This window comes from Ricinus communis, chromosome 8 (genome assembly GCF_019578655.1).
Source record: "Ricinus communis isolate WT05 ecotype wild-type chromosome 8, ASM1957865v1, whole genome shotgun sequence".
Taxonomy (NCBI): Eukaryota; Viridiplantae; Streptophyta; class Magnoliopsida; order Malpighiales; family Euphorbiaceae; genus Ricinus; species Ricinus communis.
Window position 1 is genome coordinate 10,521,705 of NC_063263.1, and position 20,378 is coordinate 10,542,082.

The 20,378-nt window shown below is 30.8% G+C and overlaps 3 protein-coding genes across 4 annotated transcripts; all 3 read left to right on the plus strand.

The window, feature by feature from the left end:
• Window positions 1-4,155: 4,155 nt before the first annotated feature.
• LOC8282356 lies at window positions 4,156-7,226 on the plus strand. Of its 2 annotated transcripts, none has more exons than XM_002517609.3 (5): window positions 4,156-4,589; window positions 4,673-4,772; window positions 4,928-5,027; window positions 5,835-5,914; window positions 6,590-7,226. In XM_002517609.3, the coding sequence occupies exons 1-5, from the start codon at window positions 4,331-4,333 to the stop codon at window positions 6,873-6,875; spliced, it is 825 nt and encodes a 274-aa protein (XP_002517655.2). In that variant the 5' UTR covers window positions 4,156-4,330; the 3' UTR covers window positions 6,876-7,226. The 2 variants fall into 2 exon arrangements, with proteins under 2 accessions (XP_002517655.2, XP_025012816.1); XM_025157048.2 differs by having other exon boundaries at window positions 4,156-4,518.
• A 1,031-nt stretch (window positions 7,227-8,257) lies between these two features.
• Window positions 8,258-13,173, plus strand: LOC8282357 (E3 ubiquitin-protein ligase KEG). Its single transcript, XM_015718334.3, has 5 exons — window positions 8,258-8,602; window positions 9,268-9,638; window positions 9,800-9,891; window positions 9,976-10,449; window positions 11,943-13,173. Exons 2-5 carry the CDS (start codon window positions 9,273-9,275, stop codon window positions 12,889-12,891), a joined length of 1,881 nt encoding a protein of 626 aa, XP_015573820.1. The 5' UTR covers window positions 8,258-8,602; window positions 9,268-9,272; the 3' UTR covers window positions 12,892-13,173.
• A 562-nt stretch (window positions 13,174-13,735) lies between these two features.
• Window positions 13,736-16,629, plus strand: LOC8282358. The gene is made up of 4 exons (XM_002517611.3): window positions 13,736-14,019; window positions 14,600-14,718; window positions 15,304-15,847; window positions 16,141-16,629. Exons 1-4 carry the CDS (start codon window positions 13,850-13,852, stop codon window positions 16,307-16,309), a joined length of 1,002 nt encoding a protein of 333 aa, XP_002517657.3. The 5' UTR covers window positions 13,736-13,849; the 3' UTR covers window positions 16,310-16,629.
• Window positions 16,630-20,378: the final 3,749 nt, after the last annotated feature.

The following is a 20,378-nucleotide window of genomic DNA, read 5'->3' on the forward strand; positions in this document are numbered from 1 at the left end:
AAAATTGGCCTGTGCATTCCAAAGCCCATATTTTCTCTCTTTGTCTTTGTAGAAAATTTGTTAAAAATAATATTAAAATAATAAAAAAATTAAAAAAAAATCAAGAGAGAGTCATTTCCTATTTTAAGAGCTAATTTAAACTAAAATAATTAAATCTTGGAATAAATTAGTCCAAAAGTCAAAAAAAAAATTAATTTGAATCTGACATAATTTAAGGAAAAATTGAACCTTAAGAAATCCCACATTTTCTCTACTATAGAAGCCCAAAAAATATATTAATAAACTCCCTCCAAATTTAAAAATTAATAATAATAAACTAAACATTAAAAAAAAGTAAAAATAAAATAAAATTTGAAAAAGAAGTTTTTGGGCTAAAAATTAGCAAAAAGCACCCCCTCAAACTACATATTAATTATTGGAGTAAAGAGAAAAACTTAGAAAGAGAGAGGACCTTCTTTTGTCCCTTTATACTAGTAAAATTAAACAATTTAAAATATGATTCTCAAGTTATCCAAACATATTCGATGATGTGGCGATAATTGATGAACTTAGAGAAATAATAATGGTGGAAAAAAAAGCTTGGAGGCACTTGGCCTAAATTGGACTTAACCGTCTAAAATGCTCATGCCAAATCTAATCGAGTCAATTCTACCATGAACCATGACTTTAATTGAGTGAACATTTTACTAGGTTTAATTTTTTCCAAGCTAAATGTTTAGAAAAGCTTGTTGTATTGTTTTTTTTTTTCTTTTAAATAATAACAAAAAGAAGTCTTCCATTAATAATGTAATAAGTACAATTTGTGTGGGAAAAGTAAACTTAACTATGTTGAAGAAATACATATTGATTTTGCTATAAAAATGAGTTTTTCCTTTAAGTTTCAATGATCGAATTGGTGGAACAACTGTATGGAGTACCTTGGCAGCGTTTGGTGCATTGACAATAAACACATTTTATTCGGTGGCTATACTGAATTACAAACCAACTTTATTGTCGTTTGATGAGTCTTTAAACGGATCCGATTTTTTGAATATCAAATTCATACTCGTCATAACTCTCAAAGTGAAAGACATATAAACTCTCAGAAAGCAAGACAATCAAATTCTTATAAATGAAAAATAATAAATTCCTATCAAGAAAGACTTATAATATTTCATTAATGAAAATAACAAACAGCTAAAAGAAGTAATCTAACATAAAATCCTAAACGATTTTTTAATCAAATAAATTCATCTACATTGTTAAGAGACTTTGATTCATTTCTGAATGTTGAGACCTTAATAATCATAAGATATTTTTTCATCATTTTTTATTTGCCATCTATTTTTTCAAATTTATTACTAAAAAAATATAAAATATTTGTTATTAAAATCAATATAAGTTCTGACCAACTCATACAAATAAAATGATAATAATATTTGATTAGTTATTATAACTAGAAAAAACTACTAAAAGAGAAAAGAGAAAAAATAGCTACTAAAAAAATTAAAATTAGCTACCATCGATGACAGAAAAACCGCTGACAACAGCAAAAGAAAAAACAAAAAATACAAGTGTCAATAAATGGCTAGAGTTCTGTCACGTTATTTTAAGAGAGTTTTATTATTGTATTATTTTTTAAAATTGAACGGTCAATGAATATAAAATTTAAATTTAATTAATTTTATATTATTAATAAATTTTTTGTTGACTAGTTTTTGATAAAAGAATAATTAAATCCATATAAATAAAAAAACTAATAAGAAAGTTGCCAAATTAATCCAAACTATACATATACACACACAATATGAAAGGTTTAATAACTACTTCAAGTTACAGCCTTTGATTCTTATTTCTCTGCAGGGGTTATTAAGATCGAGTTTAATGCTGCTGTTAGCACACCTCAGGCAACTAGAGGTAGTGTGCTCTTAACGTGAAATTTAACTTATATATATAGTATCTCTTATAAATTTTAAGTAATTAAAAAACATCAAATTATCTAAATAACTTTATTCATCATTATTTATAATTTTTTTATTTATTCTTTCCTTTCTTTACTTTATCTTTTTATTTTTTTCTCTTTAATTTTTTTTTAGCAGTTGGATTAAATTCTTTTAATTTTTATCAATTTTTTTAAAAACTACTCATCATTTTTTATCTTTTAAAACACTTAATGCTTTATTTTTTCCATCTTATTGTTTTGAGGTGAAAAATATTTTTTATTTATATTTTTAATAAAAGAATATGTAAATAACATTTAATTTTTCTCAGTTTTTGTTTGAATGAATGAGAAAATAAAATAATCTTACTTTTTCTTTTAATCTTTTAAGAAACAAATGAAATTCTTAGAAAAATATAATGTAAAAATTGGATAAAAAATTTTAAGAAAAGAAATTTAAGTTAGTTTACTATTCCAAATAAATAAAATAGAGATACTATATTGAACATTTTTTATAGGTTAAAATACTTAATTAAATGAAAAATAGTTTAAATACTAAAATATAAAAATAAAAAATAAAAACACTAACTTTGTAATTTTTATTTCTTTAAATTATTTGACATGATTAAAGCTTTTACACAACTGTTGTTTTTTTTTTTATTCTTTTTATGTTTTTCTTGCTTGCAATACTTAAACCTATAGCCTAATGGATTCCATTCTTAAATCTAATATATTATATATATTATAAAAAAGAAGTAACTAACTTAAATTTAGATTATTTTGATGCAAAGAGTCATTTGATTTAAATATACTAGTCGTTTATCTGTATGTTATACGATCGTTATTATTATTTCGATCATAAAATTAAATTTATAGATATAATTTAATAAATATTTAATATTTAATATTAATATTATATTTTAATAAATAATAGCAAACTAACTATTTTTAAATGTTTTTATTTTTTTAGAATTTTTTATTAGTTCAATAATATAAAAATTATTTTGAAGATATTCATTTATTATATAAATTAATACTATGAATATAATTGATATTAGTATTGTTTAGAATTAAAAATTATTATATAATTAAAAATTAATTTATTAGTGAATATAATATTTAAAAATATTATTTTTATAATTAGAATCATTATCTAATTAAAAATTAATAATTAATATAATATTAAAATATATTAATATATGCCATTTTTAAAAATAATCATTATCTAATAAAAAAATTAATCATTATCTAATTAGAAAACTATTTATCACTAATATGTTATTTTTTAGGATTAAAATAAATATTTAATTAGCAATGTAATTTATTAATCAATAAATTAATAAAAATAATTATGTGTCAAAAGTAAATATACATGTCAATATAAAAATTATATATATAAAAAATTAAGCACAAATATCAAAAAAATTAAATATAAAAAATTAATATATACTAATAATTTAATTGTACATTACACTACCGTCATTATTATTTTGATTATAAAATTAAATTTATGGATATAACTTAATAAATTTTTAATATAATACTTTAAGAAATAATAGTAAACTAATTATTTTTAAATATTTCTAATTTTAAAAAATTTATTTAAAAATTATTATATACTTAAAAATTAATTTATTAGTTAATATAATATATAAAAATATTATTTTCTATAATTAGAATTTTAGACAACTAATTTATTAATTAATATAATATCAAAATATAATTAATATAATATTTTTTTAAATAATTATTAAATTAAAAATTAATGATTATTTAATTAAAAAATTAATTTATTATTAATATATTACTTTTTAAGATTATGATAATTGTTTAATTAGAAATATAATTTATTAATTAATAAATTCATTGAAAAAATCATAAATTTACACATAAATTCAAATTTGATATATAAAAAAATAATACATATACTAAAATAAAAATTTTATATATTAAAAATCAGATATACCGCATTAAAAATATTTTAAATTTTAAAAATTAATATTATATACAGATTTTTAGAATCAAACTTATCCGAACCGAATAAATCCAACCTTCGGCAACGCCCTAATTCAGAATCGTACCATTACCATTTCAAAAATTTTTACTCAACTGTCAAATCCCATACTTACCGTTCTACACAAAAGTGAAAAAAGACAAGTTTCACCAAACCCAAAATAGCGGTTAAACACAGAAGGAAATGGCCACCTGACCACGTGTCAATATAACAGAGCGACTATCAGTCCCTCCGCTGCGTACGCTCAAACTCCCAAAACCAGAAATCCCACGCCAGGAGTAACGGTCTGCTCTCCTCCCATTAAAAAACCAACCCAACAAAACAAATATTGTTGCTCTCTTCCCTCACTCTTCCAATCTGCAAATTCTTTTATCAGAAGCTTACCCTAACAGAGCTCTATGATTATGCGCAGAATTTTTGGTCGAGAACAACGAAAAGGAAACAGCGATGCTAATCACAATAACAATAACAATAACAATACTATTTTAAAGGTTATAATAGAGAGACGTTGCGGCTTGTCTCCACTGTCTCTAAAGGTCGACGAAGACGACGCCGTTAATGGAAATGGCGGGCTCGTTGTACGGAGGTATTCATATCTTAAACTGCCACAGCAGCTTCTCAAGCTTACCGTACTCAAGCTTGATGGCTCTTCGTTCGGTAATTGTATTCAATTAAATTAACTTATCAATACCTTAAATGGGATTTTGAATTTTAGTTTGATTGTTTTATTATCCTGATAGATGTTAATATTGGGAGAAATGCCACGGTGGCAGAACTGAAACAAGCAGTAGAAGAAATTTTTTCTTCGTCACCTGAGGAAGGTCATGACAAGATCTCTTGGTAAAAGAATAAAAAACGTTAAAATGGCTGGCTTGTTTTTACTAAGAGCAATATTGTTTGATATTATATATTTCTAACTGTGTTTTGTGGATTTTATTTTCCGTAACTTTTAAGGTTACAGTTTGAATTAGCTAGGTTGTTAATTCTGCTCGCAGGTCGCTTGTTTGGGGACATTTTTGCTTGAGCTATGAAAATCAGAAGCTAATTAATGACAAAGTTTGCATTCGAAATTTTGGGATCAAGGATGGTGATCAGGTTAGCCTATCCTTATTTGTTTTAGGCTCTTTTTGGTTACTTTGCCTTGTCTTTTTTATCTGCTAAGTTCACTTTCAAGGTTCAGAATTTATAGTTTGGAGGAATTTAATTGATGTAGACATGGATTCCAAATGTCCCTCGGAAAACAAAAGCTCATTCGTCAGTTATTGATGGTGGCATATGCTATGATTATTGTTACGATTTCTAATTCTAGCGAATGGAATTTGATCAATATAGCCAGAGCCCCATTGTAACATTCATGAGTTACATTTGTGATTTCTTTATAATTTTGTTTAAATTAAACAGAAGCAAAAATAAGCTTTATTGTTGCCAGCACTCAGTGTTCTTTGTTTGCGCTTTCCAGTGACAGTTTTCCCTAACCAGCCTTATACCGTTCAAGTTGCTTCTGCTTCTTAAGTCTTTTACTGCTTCTTCTAGGAACTGGAATAAAACTTTTTTAAGAGATAGGTACTAGGTGCTATAACTTGGAACCCATTTTAGTGCTCTTCTATACCCCATTCAGAGAGAGAGAGAGAGAGAGAGAAGGGAAAAAGGTTTTTCAAAATCTGAATTGTAGGCTTGTTAATTACTTTTACTATAGCTGCAAAAGAAACGTAGCTACACCCATTTTCTATACGTAGCTACTTTGTAAAAGAAACGTAGCTACCCCATTTTCTATACATGTATTGTTGCGTGATTTTCTTTCTAGTCTCCTCTTTGGGATATACATCAATTCTTAAATTATTTTTTTATTTATATTTAGCTGCTTACAAGAAAGGTTGTTTTTTTTTTTTTGGGGTTATGCAGCTTCAATTCATTAGGCATATGTCCATCAACTATTCAAATTCAAGACAATCTACGAGTCAAAATGCTGTTCGCAAATCCCTGTGAGTATTTGATTAGGTTTTGTCATATTCATACGTGAGTGCTGCAAAAACATGGAATTTTTCATGCTGATAATTGGGCTAAAGATGACCTTCTGTGTAGAGATTTCTGGTCTGTCAGGGTAATCCACTACCAAAATCTTACCTACTCGAATTGTACACCTGATCAGTCACATAGTTACATGTTAAACCAAAATATGAAAAGGACTTTTTCTCTGTCCCATATAAGCAAATTGTACAAGGTACTTCAGCAGTTAATTATTTCTTTTGGTATCTTTGTGGTATGTAGCAGCAGTTTGTTGTTAGCTTTTTTCTTTTTTTGTATTAGCTGTATATGTAATGGGCTACGACCCCTATGTTATGCCGTTTGGTTTTCATATAGTCTGAGGTCTCCTTCTTCCTATCTGTATAATATGCAATCATGGAACAAGATCAAGCATTATGAAGTTGAGGTGGTATAGGGTGCTGTAATTAATTTGAATACTTGCATAAAACCTTCAACTAGCTCAAATGTATGTTGAATGTTAGCTACACATCATTTATCTGATTCTCTATATTGCGTTGATTACAGTTAATTGTATTTGCATCCTGTTTTATGAATTGCAATTAACAATGTTTACATTTATGTTAGTAATATAATATTCATTGCTTCATAATACTAATAGCTTTCCTTGGAAGGGGTCCACCTTCCAAAGATGCTAATGTAGAGAAAGAGCAGAAGACAACTGAGGACCACACCAGCATGAATGAGAACCAAGATTACAACTTATATGATTATTGTGAAGATCAAGAGGAAATTCCGATATCAGAGTTCAAATTAGCTCACTTCTTGAGAGGGTGGCTATCATACTCTAGATTATGGGGTACTGCTTCAAGAAAAGGATCACAAGGTCAAAATCGGCCTTCAAAGTTTGCCTTGGAGTGCTTCGGTGGCAGACCAAGGATGATAAAACTGCAAAGCTAAGCTAACAACCATGTGGATATAGTTAAACTCCATGTATAGGAAGGTGACTGCCAGTTAGAGCTCCATTTTTGTAAGCTTTCTTTCTTAGTACAAGAGAGCAATAATTAGATATAGCTAGTTTAATTGAATCGTTGGTTTTACCTGGTGTTAGATATGAATTTGTGAAGGTCTTTAGCAGTAAGCCACAATCCACAAGTTTTAGCAACTTGGCCAACTCGATTAGATAGCGGTAGTTTTGTCCTGATATGTATCATATAAACTGTAGTTTGCAGAGGCGTCAAGCAAACAATTTGTAGGAGAATTAAACAGACATGCCAAGATTCATTATATTAGAAAATAGTTCAGAGTGGATGTGTGAGGATCCTAACAGTGACAAAATGTTATCCATTTCCATTTACATCTTTGAAAGATTATTAGATTGTATCAACTAAAATGATGGGTCTCTTATCTATAGTTATTTTGGTGGGGCCCTGAAGTTGAGTGGATGTTTCACTTCTATTTCTCATTATTTAGAAATGAATATATGAAATAGTTCATTTTCAACTGATAAGTGATAGAAGAAAGTAGCTGAATTTCTCTTAAAAAGAATCACTGTTTTTGACATTGTATTAAATGTAGGTTTAAATTTATTATAAAACGTTGATTAGTTTTGATTCTTTCTGGGAAATTCTTTCACTAGTGATAGAGAATGGCAATATTATACCTCATTTTCTCCCCCGCATGTCTGTGCCACAAAGAGCAAGTGAAAAGCGTTTGATTCTACGAAGTATCTTTAAATATGTTATTTCAATGAGAGGACGTTCATAAATAATTACAAACTTAACGAAAAAAAGGGGTAAATTTTGATTCTTGATTTGGGTAATATTTAGATGATATGAGGTCATGATTTTTGTTTTGATAAATAATAGTGTTTGGTTTGTAAGAAAATGGAAAAGAATGTTTATATATGAGAGAGAAAAATGAGAGTATTACAGAGGAAAAAAGAAAGAGAAAAACCCATGCTACGGAAGCTTATTTTTCGTTGATGAGGGCCTATATCAACACATTTCTCCGCGATTGAGTACTTTATTGGACTGAAAAGAACTATTTATAATTCAATCGGTCTTTTTGCTATAAATCATGCCCCTTCTTTTTCTTTGTACCACTCAAACTTGAAATCTCAACTTTCGATATTAAATGAATGAATGTTAGTGGTACTTGATTGGCAAGAAAGAAATGTAAAAGTAACAAAGAAAATTAAAGACTTGTGAACTCCTTAATAATGGAAATTCATTCAATTAAATTAGAATTAGGGAGAGGGCTTAAATTGCAATTTTTAATTGGCCAAAAATAGTTAGAAGGGCAAATGGTGCACCTCAACTATTTACATGAGGAGCAAAAGATGCACCTTTCTTCTTAATATGACAAACCGCGGGATAACACCTTCCACCACTATTAATAATCAGTAAGCAGATGTCACAAATGGAAGGTAGTGGACGTGGCGAAGAGATGACAGGCAGCACTGAACTCTCTATCATACCTAACGTCACCAAATCATAAACATAAGATATTTTTAAACTATTCAGGATTTGATTGGCGTCGGAAAATTTGAATTTGTTGATTCTCACATAAAAATTCTCCTCCCACTGCGAAGCTGATACTCTGTCTGTTTGGTTCCCCAGAAAATAAAGATTAAAACTTACAATCGTATTTCCAACAGTCTGATTGTTCCTGGCAACCAAACAGAGGTAAGTCCGAGCATTAAATCTCTCCCTCTCTCTGTTTGTTGTTATTATTATTATTAATTCTCTTTTCTGGACATGTTCATATCTCGATCATCTAAAGCGCTTATAATATGTTGTTATGATCTTATTTTCATTATAAAAAGTACAATAAGCATCGAGTTATGTGAAATATGGAGGTATTTTTTATTGATCAAGTTTTTGCTTAATTGGTGTTTCTGATGCAATTTGGTAAAGATCACAAAGATAACAAAGCTTTTTATTTAATTTCTAAGGTTTTGCTCTTGTACGTCTCTCACTGTATGTCTTTCTATACTACAACTATATAGTTTGTAGATAGATTCATTCTTGAAAGATTTCTATCAGGCGCAAGGCTCTGCGAGAGGTGAGGCACAAAAGAGAAGTGAAATTCTTGAGAGAAAATAAAATTTATATACACGCATGTATATGATGATACATAATCCTTTATTTGTAAAAAAGCAAGTACACAAAACTTATCTCTAAGAGACATGGCATAATAAAGAATTTAACATTCATAGTCGGATTAAGTCTTAGTTAACTTTGAGTCTTTAAATGGATCTTCGATCTTTTTAGTATTATTAGTTTAGGTTAGTGTATTTGAGCATATCAGTGAATATTTTACAGCAATATCATTCTTTCTTCAATACCAGGGGAAATGGCCGAAAAGATTAGAGTGCCTGAACCAGCTACTTCCTTCGAGTATATGCTGTTTGAAGGAGATCCCGACCACCTAAGAACTGTTGTTGCTACACCTACCCAGATTTCACCATGGATTGAACCAGCTGAGTTGAAACTAAAGCACAGGATTGGACGGGGCATCTTTGGAGATGTTTGGTTAGCAACCCATCATCAGTCGTCGGATGACTTTGACGAGTATCATGAAGTTGCTGTTAAGATGTTGCACCCATTGAAAGAAGACCTCACACAGATATTTGTGGATAAGTTTGAGAAGTTATTTTTGAAGTGCCGAGAAATCCTAGGTGTTGGTTGGTTACATGGTATATCAATTATGAATGGACAGGTGACGTCCTTGCTAGTAATTTAGTTTTTCTCATTGGTACTATTTGGTTTCAATCTCATTATTGATATTTTCTTCATATTTTTTAGATCCTTTCATTTCCATAACTGCTTTCAGAAAATTATTATGAGACTAGTTTTTTTTTTTTTTTTTTCACGCGGAAGATCTGTATTGCTATGAAATTTTACAAGGGATCAATTGCTGATCGGATAGCTTTAGTGAAAGGGGGCAAGCTTCAATTGTCAGATATTTTGAGGTGATGGCATTTGTTTCTTTTGCATTAGATGCACCTTGCATGGATATAAAGATTTGTATACTCAGAAGCTGATGATATTTACAGGTATGGAATAGATTTAGCAAAAGGAATTCAGGAGCTGCACTCAATTGGTTTGCTGGTGTTGAACCTTAAACCTTCTAACTTTCTTATCAATGAGCATGATCATGCAGTTCTTGGAGATTTTGGTATCTCTTTTCTACTTCACGGAATTCCATTGCTGAATTCTGAGATGGCTTTAAGACTTGGAACACCAAACTATATGGCTCCTGAACAGTGGGAACCAGAAGTTCGAGGTCCTATATCTTTTGAGACAGATTCTTGGGGATTTGGGTGTAGCATAGTGGAGATGCTGACTGGTGTCCAACCCTTTTTTGGGAAATCTATTGAAGAAATATATCAGTCAGTTGTGATCAAGCAAGAAACACCACAGATTCCAAATGGTTTGCCTCCTGCTGTTGAGAATGTTCTTGGTGGCTGCTTTCAGTATGACCTTCGCAACCGACCTCTAATGGAAGATGTTTTACATGCATTTCATAGGTATTTCCTTTTTATTAGCTTTTGGTTAAAGTCTACTGAAAAGATAATTGCACGGATCTTGTTGTAGTTAAATGGATTTTAAAAATTTTGAGTCACTGTCTTCCTTAATTTTGTGCATCATCATCATGTGACTAATTTTTGCACATTACTAGAACTGTTTAGAGACGTTTCTTCAGTACGTATTGGACCTGAATATGCCGGTCCTTTAGGAATTCTTCAAGCGGCAATTATTCAGAAAATGAAGGCAAGCCTGGATTATTCTCAGTAAATTCATAAGAAAGGATTGGGAATGCTAAAAATATCCTGTCCTGTCTAAATGTTCTGTTTCTGTGTTTCCCTAAAGATTTTCCATCCCTAAGATGAAACCTGAATCTTCTCGTGACATTACCATGTTGAATTGGGAAATTTCCCAGGCTTAGGGCATTTCGTTTGTAACATTGGGTACAAGGTTTTAACCATTCTTACTAGTTTCTATCCATCAAAGATGCTCTGAAATAGAACCTTGATGCTGTAGATGATGTCATGTGTTAGTGGTATGAAGGTTATCTGAGCCTACTATTATTGACTTCTTTTCTAGGTTTGTTTTCTTCCTTGTCACTTGTCTCTACATTTTCTTTATTTATTGTTTTTTACAGTTTCCCTGTTGATAAAGAAAGTTATGTCAAGTAGGAAGAAAATGTAATGTGAAACTTACCCTTCTATTTCAGAGGGATATCTTTAGGTTTAATTTAATACTCTGAAACCTAAGCAAGTAATTTTATCAGATATCAAGGGCTTGTGAAGCTTTATTAATCTCATGTGGATGTTTCTTGTAGTAGAGCAGAAGCCTGGCTATGTTTGCTAAATCCCCAAGTTGAAACTGAAATGATCATAATCATATATTTTCTTTTATCTGAATAAATATCCGTAGCTATAAACTTTTGGCACATTCTCGCTGCACTATTATCAAAGAGCAGTTCTCAAAACCGGTTGTAAAATTGCAATAGTAGCTTTTGTAGTTAATTCTTTTTACTGTTGGTCAAAGGGTCGGTTTCTGGACCTCCATGAAATAGAAGACTAAATAGCAGTCTATCCGACTGTGAGAACTGTAAAGTTCTCTACCTATGTATGCGTTGTTTGGATTACAGTTGTTATTTGTTTGTACTGGTTTCAACTAAGATTCAATAAAGTGGTGTTTGTTTGCGGCCATTGCACACAATTGTTTAGACAGTTCATGGTTGTACATGATGGACATATCTTTATACTGATTTGGTAAATTAGGCATTTTGAACATAGCTAACTAGTGTGTTTTCATTGGAATTAGCAAGAGAGAAAATGAAGGATGTGTTTAGACTATTCAGAATTACGTGTCATTGTGCTTCTTTAAGCAGTACTGTCATGCTAGGAAAGGGTGGAACTGAAACATTTTGTTTCCTCCTTCATTTTTTTTCTCTCTCTTTTCATGTCCTTTTTTCCTAGATTGCGTTTTTGATAAATTAAATATGTCCTTGCAGCTCACAGAATGCTGTTAACAGTGGTGAAGGGTGGGTTGGTCTGGAAAGCAGAGCCCTTTCTGGAAAATCTAGTGGTAGCTATACTGCATGGTATCTTTCGAGAGACAATCTGCAATTGGGTGACACAGTTCGTTCAAGAAAGCCATTGAATGCATGCAAACCTCAAACCATGGATGTCCCTAAAGGAACTTTAGTTGGTCCAGATAGTAATGATGATAGAAATGGTTTTGTGCTGGTGAAAGTTGCTGGATTGCACAATCCTCTGAGAGTACAAGAGTCGACACTGGAGAGAGTCACATTTGGCTTTGCAGAGGGAGATTGGGTGTATCTCAAGGAAGAAACCAGCATGCATTCTCCTGTGGGAATTCTACACTCTGTGCAGCGTGATGGAGGTGTTGCAGTTGGATTTGTAGGGTTAGAGACTCTCTGGATGGGAACCTATTCTGATCTCCAAATGGCTAAAGCTTATTATGTGGGACAATTTGTTAGGCTGAAGGCTAATTTGGTTACTGCCCGATTTAAATGGCCACGTAAAAGAGGAGGGGGATGGGCCACCGGGAGGATTTCACAAGTCCTTTCAAATGGGTGTCTTATTGTGAGTTTCCCAGGAAGGCTTGTGTTTGGGGACGAGTCCAATACCTTCCTTGCAGATCCAGCTGAAGTGGAAGTAGTGTCTTTTGACACGTGTCCTGGAGTGATGGAGAAATATCAGCATGTTGAGGATTTTCACTGGTCTGTAAGGCCCCTTGCAATTGCATTGGGATTATTTACTGCTATGAAGCTTACCCTTTCTGTTGGACGAAGCATCAGCACCAAACTGAGGAAGGGCCGCAAATCAGGTGAAGGCCATTCTCAGGATGGCCAGGGTGGCGGCAATGCAGCCTGGTTACCACCACCAGTTGCAAATATTCTTTTCAAAGAAGGTGTTCCTGCTGCTACTGTTAGGTAACCTACTAACACATATCCAGCCTTGAGCAATTATCCTATCATCTGCAGATATTCAGAGACTGAACTAGAAAACTGGCCGGAGCCAAGAACAATTACCAAGACATTGTAAATATGTAAATACAGATGGCTATATGCTCCCTGTAAATACATACTCTTACAGAATGTTTGATTAAATGTATGTGCCTGTCTTTCAATGCTGTATAAACGTGAACTTCAGTTCACGTCTGCAACAAACAAAGTTCTACCAGTACCATAATAGTCCGGGTTCAAACTTTTTTTTTAATTTTTATTTTCTCATTTCTTATGAGATGGGATCATCTGCTAAGATTTATTAGACTGAATTGTCCATCTGGTTATCAGACTTTCGTTTTATTTAGCGTCATAAATATTTTCTACAGAAAAATATTATCTAGAAAAGCAATTTCTTCTTTGTTGTTTATTCGTATAGGAAAATGTATATTGAAATCATTTTTGGTCTTCAATCGTATTTCGAAAATACTACTTTCTTTTTGAATTTTTATAGAAATAGACTATTAAAAAGATATAAAACTCATCAATAGTTTATATTTTTAATATAAATTAAATATAAAATCACAACAAAATAACAATATTAAAATTCTCTTCTTCAACGATCGGTGCGATTGCCAGCCACAATGGTAATTGAGGGTTCCCGGATATGATTACCTTTAATTGATTAATTGATATATATATATATAGTTTTTATTAGTAGTAGTTTTTTCTTGGTTCTATAGTTTTTAAAAGCTTGAAAAAAATCTCTAAAAATGGTCTCTTTTTTTTTGGGAGTAGAATATTTTTCATTAATCAATTATTTTAGATGCAAAAAGCACAGAAAAATATAAAAACATATTTTCTGTGAAATAAACGGAGCAAAAACCATAACCCGAATATGGTGCTCAAAGGCCTATTTGACTGACCGTATATTAAGAGACCCAACCCAAATGGGCCCAAACTACAATGAACTAAACCTGATTTTATCTGTAAATTCTGTCCTTCCTGTCACTTTCTCATTTCCAGTTACAAAAGAGCAAAGCAGGGAAAGGGAAGAATATCAAGAAAACATACTCAACGTAGAAACAACAATGAAAGGAGCAGTACCGCAAACACTCATGTAACTCCCATCATTCTTCTTCTTCTTCTTCTCATTCTTCTTCTTTTTCTTTATAAGCATGCACACGTTAGTATATGTGTTTCTTTTCTTTAAAAGAAAAGGCAAAAACTAACGAGAAAATTTGAGGTTTCACTTTTGTGTTTTCTTGGCAAGAAAACACGAAAAAGGAAAGAAAAAGAGAGTTAGTGTATGGAAACAGGTATAAAGATTTACTTGTTGAATTTATCTACGTTCAGTTTATGGGAGAGAAGAGGAAAATGTGGGGTTTTAGAACTATAAAGAATATCAAGAAATAAGTAATTGTAAGTACTCTTTTCTTGTTGAGATCATAAATGTGCAAGGCTCTGATTTTGTTTGGGAAGTTGTATTGAAATTTCAGCAATCTCAATTAATTTTTGTGGCAAGATTAATTCATTTGCACTAAACTTGTTATCTTTTCTTGTGAGAAAGGAAGATAAAAGTAGAACACTACAGTGGGTATTAGAAAAATTATTTTTAGATATCCAAGCAGCTTTAATTCCTTTACCTTTACTTTTTCTTTGTCTTTTTCTTATTAATCAATCAGTATGTTTTTCTTTAGGAATCTGTGGGAAGAGAGTGAATATGAGGAACAGGATGAAGAAACAGAATGTGAAGATGGTGGGTTGGATAGTATGGATGAGAAAGTACAGTGCATGACTCTCCACAGGGCTGAAACGAGTAAGACCCTACACATTTCATCTGTTTGTTCAGTTTAACGTGGAAAATAATCAGATTTTAGGGTAGAAATAAAATGCCTGGAAACCTCCTTGTAATGTTCTTGCTTTAGGAATGATGAAGATTTCGTATTGACATGAAATTTGTATTCTAGAATACTAGGCTATGCAGTTATATAATTAATCTCTAGCTGACTTCCCACTCCCCCCTCAAATACTTTTGTGACAATAAATATTACACGTTCAATTTGTCAATGGAATCGAACATGTTCTTTGAAGTAAAAGTAGCCTAGGTCCTCCATGCCTTTTCCAAGGGCAGAACCGCACTGTACAAATCATGCCAATGCTTTGAAGTTAATTTGGTCAAATTTACAACTATTAAGAACTTTATCCTGTTGTTGAATGAAAATCATAGCTCTAGAATGCGCTAGACATTTACCAAAATTTATTAATGAGATTATTTTGGTGTGTGACATTCACTTGGTTATGCTTATATATAGTACATGTAGTTGGTTTTGTGCATGTGTAGTACTATTATAGATATTTTCTATTGATCTCCTTGCAAGCTGACAGTTCACATGGTAATTAGGTGAAGAGCTCTCCTCAGTGAAGTATGGTTTGTGGAGACAAGAACAGAAGACTAGAGCAGCAAGGCTACAGAAACAACTTAGGGCAAGGTGGGAATTTGAGAAGCTACTTCAGGCGCAAGTGAATAGGTTCAATTCCCATTACAACTGTGCCATGGTACCAAACAGGCTCAAGGATGTTGCAGAGTTCCTTATGCCTAAATGGGCCCCACCACATGAGCTGACTGCCCTTACTTGGCTTGGGGAGTGGCGGCCCTCTGCTATCCTGCATCTCCTTCGTGGTCTGGCTAACTCCTCATCAACTTCATGGGCGTCATCCCTGAGGGGTTCAACTGGCACTGATAGGCTCCTCTCACAGGTTATTAATGACATACGCATTGAGGAGGCAATAATTGATGCAGAGATGGCTGAGATTCAAGCCACATGTGTCCTTCACCTTCCTTTTGCTCCTCTCAACAGTCACCAATCACATAATGCTGCATTAAGTTGCATTCAAGCTGAGTTTAAGAAGATTGAAAGGGTCATCACTAAGGCTCAACAACTCAGGTCCACTTTCTTTCCTTTTAGTTATGTATCCAGAAACCAAACTGCGTAACACAGTGAATGTGGCAATCATGAAAATTTGAAGTATCTGTTCTAATTTGAGTAAGAGAGACGTCAGCACAATTTATATGCCTCTATTGGATGGATTTCTCATATTTTCTTTCGTTGTTTCTGCTCTGGTTTTTATTTATGTATACCAAGTCCAAACATATGCACATCTATGTGGAGTTGTATTTGCTGTAACTATAATTACTACCAGCATTATACCAACTGCATGTTATGTATATGTGTCACAGGTTCAAGACATTGGACTTAGCAGTGAAGAAGGTGTTAAACCAAAGTGACGCAGCAGAGTTCTTAGTGGCATTTGTGGGAATTCAGGATTTAATCCATCAATTTGCAGAAAAGCAGGAGTTACCAAAGCGTCCAGCCAGTGCCCATGTCAAGTATTTGTCGCATAGTTAAGAGCCTAAAAGTCATGGAGAATGCACCCAAAAGCCAAGAATCAGCTCACAGGAGAATCTATATCAGAAATACAAGTAATTTGACACAAAAGATTAGTAACGGATATTTCAATCTCTTGTTATTAGTTGTAGTATGCAGTTAAAAACATCTGAAAGATGCACATATTGTCTTGCAGGATAACAGCTTGTTGTTCAACCTGTAACTGAAAGTAACTAACAACACATAACTCTTTTTTCTTTTCCTTCTGCAACTTCTTTTGTGCCTATATATTTGTACCAAGTTAGAGTCAGATTGAACAAAGAAATGAGATTTATTATCCTTCGATGATACTTCAAATGCAAGGAACTAAATCTTGAAGGTTTGAATTTATTTCTCTGAGAAGGATTAGGGTGTTGAGTACTTTTACCAAAGATGTCTGGGATGTATTGATGTAAGGCATACACCATAGACTTTTACAGTCATGTTTTGCCTAAAAGGTACTTTCATGTTTCTATAGCACCATCAAATGTCTACTGTCAAAGTCTACTGTGAACCAAAGAGTAGGGTGGGGTGGGGGGCCTTCAAGCCATGCTTTCCCCATTAGAGCATGTGGATATCAGCAACGATACCTTGGCACTAGCTACTGGTTGGGGTCTATAGCTTCTTTATAGTTAACAAGAGGGTCTTCCACAACCATAATATTACAAATGCTCAACCTCTTGTCTCTTCCAATTTGGGTTATATTGAACCTCTTATTACTTCTTATGACAAAAGGAACCAATATTTGATGTTTTAAATCATCAAAAATCGAAGTTTTAGCCTAATAATAAAAGTTAAGTTAAGAGTAATTCTCCCACTCAGTGATTAAAGGAAAAGAGAATTGAAAATAATTCAAATAATCATGAAGTTTTAAAAATTAAAATAATTTTGAAGTTTTGTTCTTTGTTAGTGTTACATACTATTATCTAAACCATACCAAATACAAGGTTAGAAAAAAGAAAAATCCCTCAATATTGCTAAAAGAAATTGACCACAAATCCCTAGAAGTCCAAATTCTATAAGATCAAGCATAACCTCATAAGCTTTGAGATATTTTTCTTCCAAATGCCAAAATAAAGAACAGTTGTTCAAAAGAATTATGTAAAATGCATGATTATCTTTGGTTAAAATTATTAAATAATTTATTTCATTTGAAAAAAAAAATAACATGAGAGATAAAATAAAATAAAAATATATATTTTGGTGTTATGAAATATATTGATAAAGTAATGTAAAATTCATTTAGAAATTCTAGTTTTGTTGTTATAAACTTTTGAATATGTAGAATTTTAAATCAATTTTTTCTTTATTTAGCATCTAAATTTTAAATTTATAAATAAATTTTATGAATTTCAACTAAATATAATATTGTAAAATTCATTTAGAACTTTCAAAATGAAAAATTCTTAAAATTTACGTATAAAATGAATTTTAGTGGTTTTTTTTTTTGGTTTAACAAATAAAGAAGTGTTGCTAACTATTTTCTTATTCCAACTAAAATTCATTGATTTGATATACGAATTAAACAAGACAATATAATATGAATACTTAAATTTCTAGGAGCTATTAGTTTTAATAAAATATATAGAATTAATTCCAAAGGAGGCTCGTCTTTTTAAGGTAAACATGACATGAGATAAGATTTTGAGCTTTCATTTTCAAATCTTCTGAGCAACATAAGTAGTGGGATCATTGAAATCCAAAATGCATATCAATAGCTATCATATGTCTAAGATGTCTTCTTTTTTATTTTATTTTGATTGGTTAAAAAAAAAAAAAACAGAGAATTAAGTACTGTGGGTTTGAACATAGTTATAAAAATGAGAAACCTATTGGATTTATGGACCTACCAAAATCCTTAGGGATATCACTTGTTGATTATTGTCCCTAACATTATGAAATTGGATTTGATCTATTGATTGCTAAAGTTAAAAATTAAGTCATTTGCTTAATCCAATGTACCTATACCAAGATCTCTTTATCCATGCACGTATCTAGTGATCATTTGTGGGTATTTGATATATATATATATATATATATATATATATATATATATATATATATATATATATATATATATATATATTTACATATCCAATACCTACAAATAATTTCTTCAAATTCATGAGTATATACAATAAAAATGGCTTCAAGGTTTTTTGTTTTGGAAAGACTAAATTTCATGTCACTAGCTTGTGTTGGAAAAGATAAACAGCATGAAAGGACTCCTTCCTACCACCTATTAATTTATGTTGCTTCATTACGTGTGCCTTTCTTCTCCCATGTTTCTTTCTTTTCTTTTTTTATTTTTAAAGAAAAATTAACTCTTTTTTAAGCATAAGAAAGAAATCATTTGAGTGAAGAAATAAATGGTCCATATTTGAGTTAATTTTCTATGTATTATTTAGATGATCAATACTAATATTCTTTTTGAGACCTTAAGACTTGATTTTGGACATCAATAGTCACTCATAACCCTGACATCCTCTTATATTAGGTTGACTAAACTACTTATTATTTTTATTGCATGGAGTCCCCCCATTAGTTTAATCAATAATCAATAACATATATATTATGTTTATAGTTGGTAACCCAAGTAGATAAACTAACCACTCTAACCGATTATGTTATTTATCAAACTAAAAGAATCCACTATTGTATTTGAGCATACATCCCCTAATTTATCTTTATTTTGTTTATAAAAAAAGTATATTGATTTAGAATTATATAATATGAACAATTCTTTTAATATAATTTATTTAATAAAGATCCCAGAACTTAGATTTTTTAATAATTTAGATATATATAATATGTAAATAAGAAAAAAAAAAATAGAGAGAAATCAGCATTGTGCAGTGTCCAAAAGAGTTAATTGGAGAATGATGACAAATAAAAAGGAAAGAAGGTAAAAATCCAAATAATCGTGTGCGTATCACAAAAATAGTACACACGCGTGCATTTTAACAGTTGGATACAAAGAAATTACCATTGTAATTATTTATTGTATTTTGTATTTATTTCTTTATTTGGAAAGCTCCCTCTTCATTTTTTGTTTTTTCTTATATTATCAATTAATGTGCCGATGCCTTTCATAGAATTCAAAATATCTTTTGTAATTGACAATACGAGAATTTATCTTTTAATTATAATTACTTAAAACGGAAAATATCTATTAATTAATAATTTTATACTAATTAAATTATATTTAGTTTTTTTATTATGAGAATAAAATATAAATTTAAGTTGAATTTTAATTTTATTTTTTTTTAATTTAGTCGAGTTTAAAAATGTTATCAAAAATATTATATATTCAAAATTTTAATTCAATAATAAATATAAATATTAATTTAAATAACATCTCAAGTTGTATCTCATTTAGAGATAAAATGACTAAACGACAGTGTCGTGGGAAGAGGAGAAAGAAATGGCAAGGACAACATTTATGAAGCATCATGTGCATGCGGGCGTAGTAATTTATGATCAAATGCTACAGAGAATCAGAGCCCAACGGTCGAAACAATCTGCAGTTGATCTTGACCATTCAATATGTAGGGTCCCGCATTACCATTACCAATACCAACAATGCCACGTCATCGAATCAATATCTTTTTGGGTATTACCATAACAGTCCAAAAAAAAATCTCCCTGACGCTTCGATTCGCTTACTTACTAATCCCACCACACCAGCCGTAATTTCTCGAAGTTACCCAATCTAAATAAAAAAATTTACCTTTTTCTTGCTGTTTATGAATACAATATTATTATTATTATTAGTAAATTATATTTTAATCTAGAATAAAATAATTTACTTTTTATTGAAAAATTAAACTATAAATTTCTAAAAATAAATAATTTTTATCAAATAAGAAATTTCAATCATTAATCCTCAATTAATAACTAATGTTGTATAATATAATTTATCATTTCTATTTAAACATTAAATAAAATTAATTTTTATTTAAATTATTTATTATTTATTATTTATTACTTACAGTATTATTAGTGTCCTTAAGACTCAATTTGACCTCCGGTTGCTTGTCCATAAAGGAAA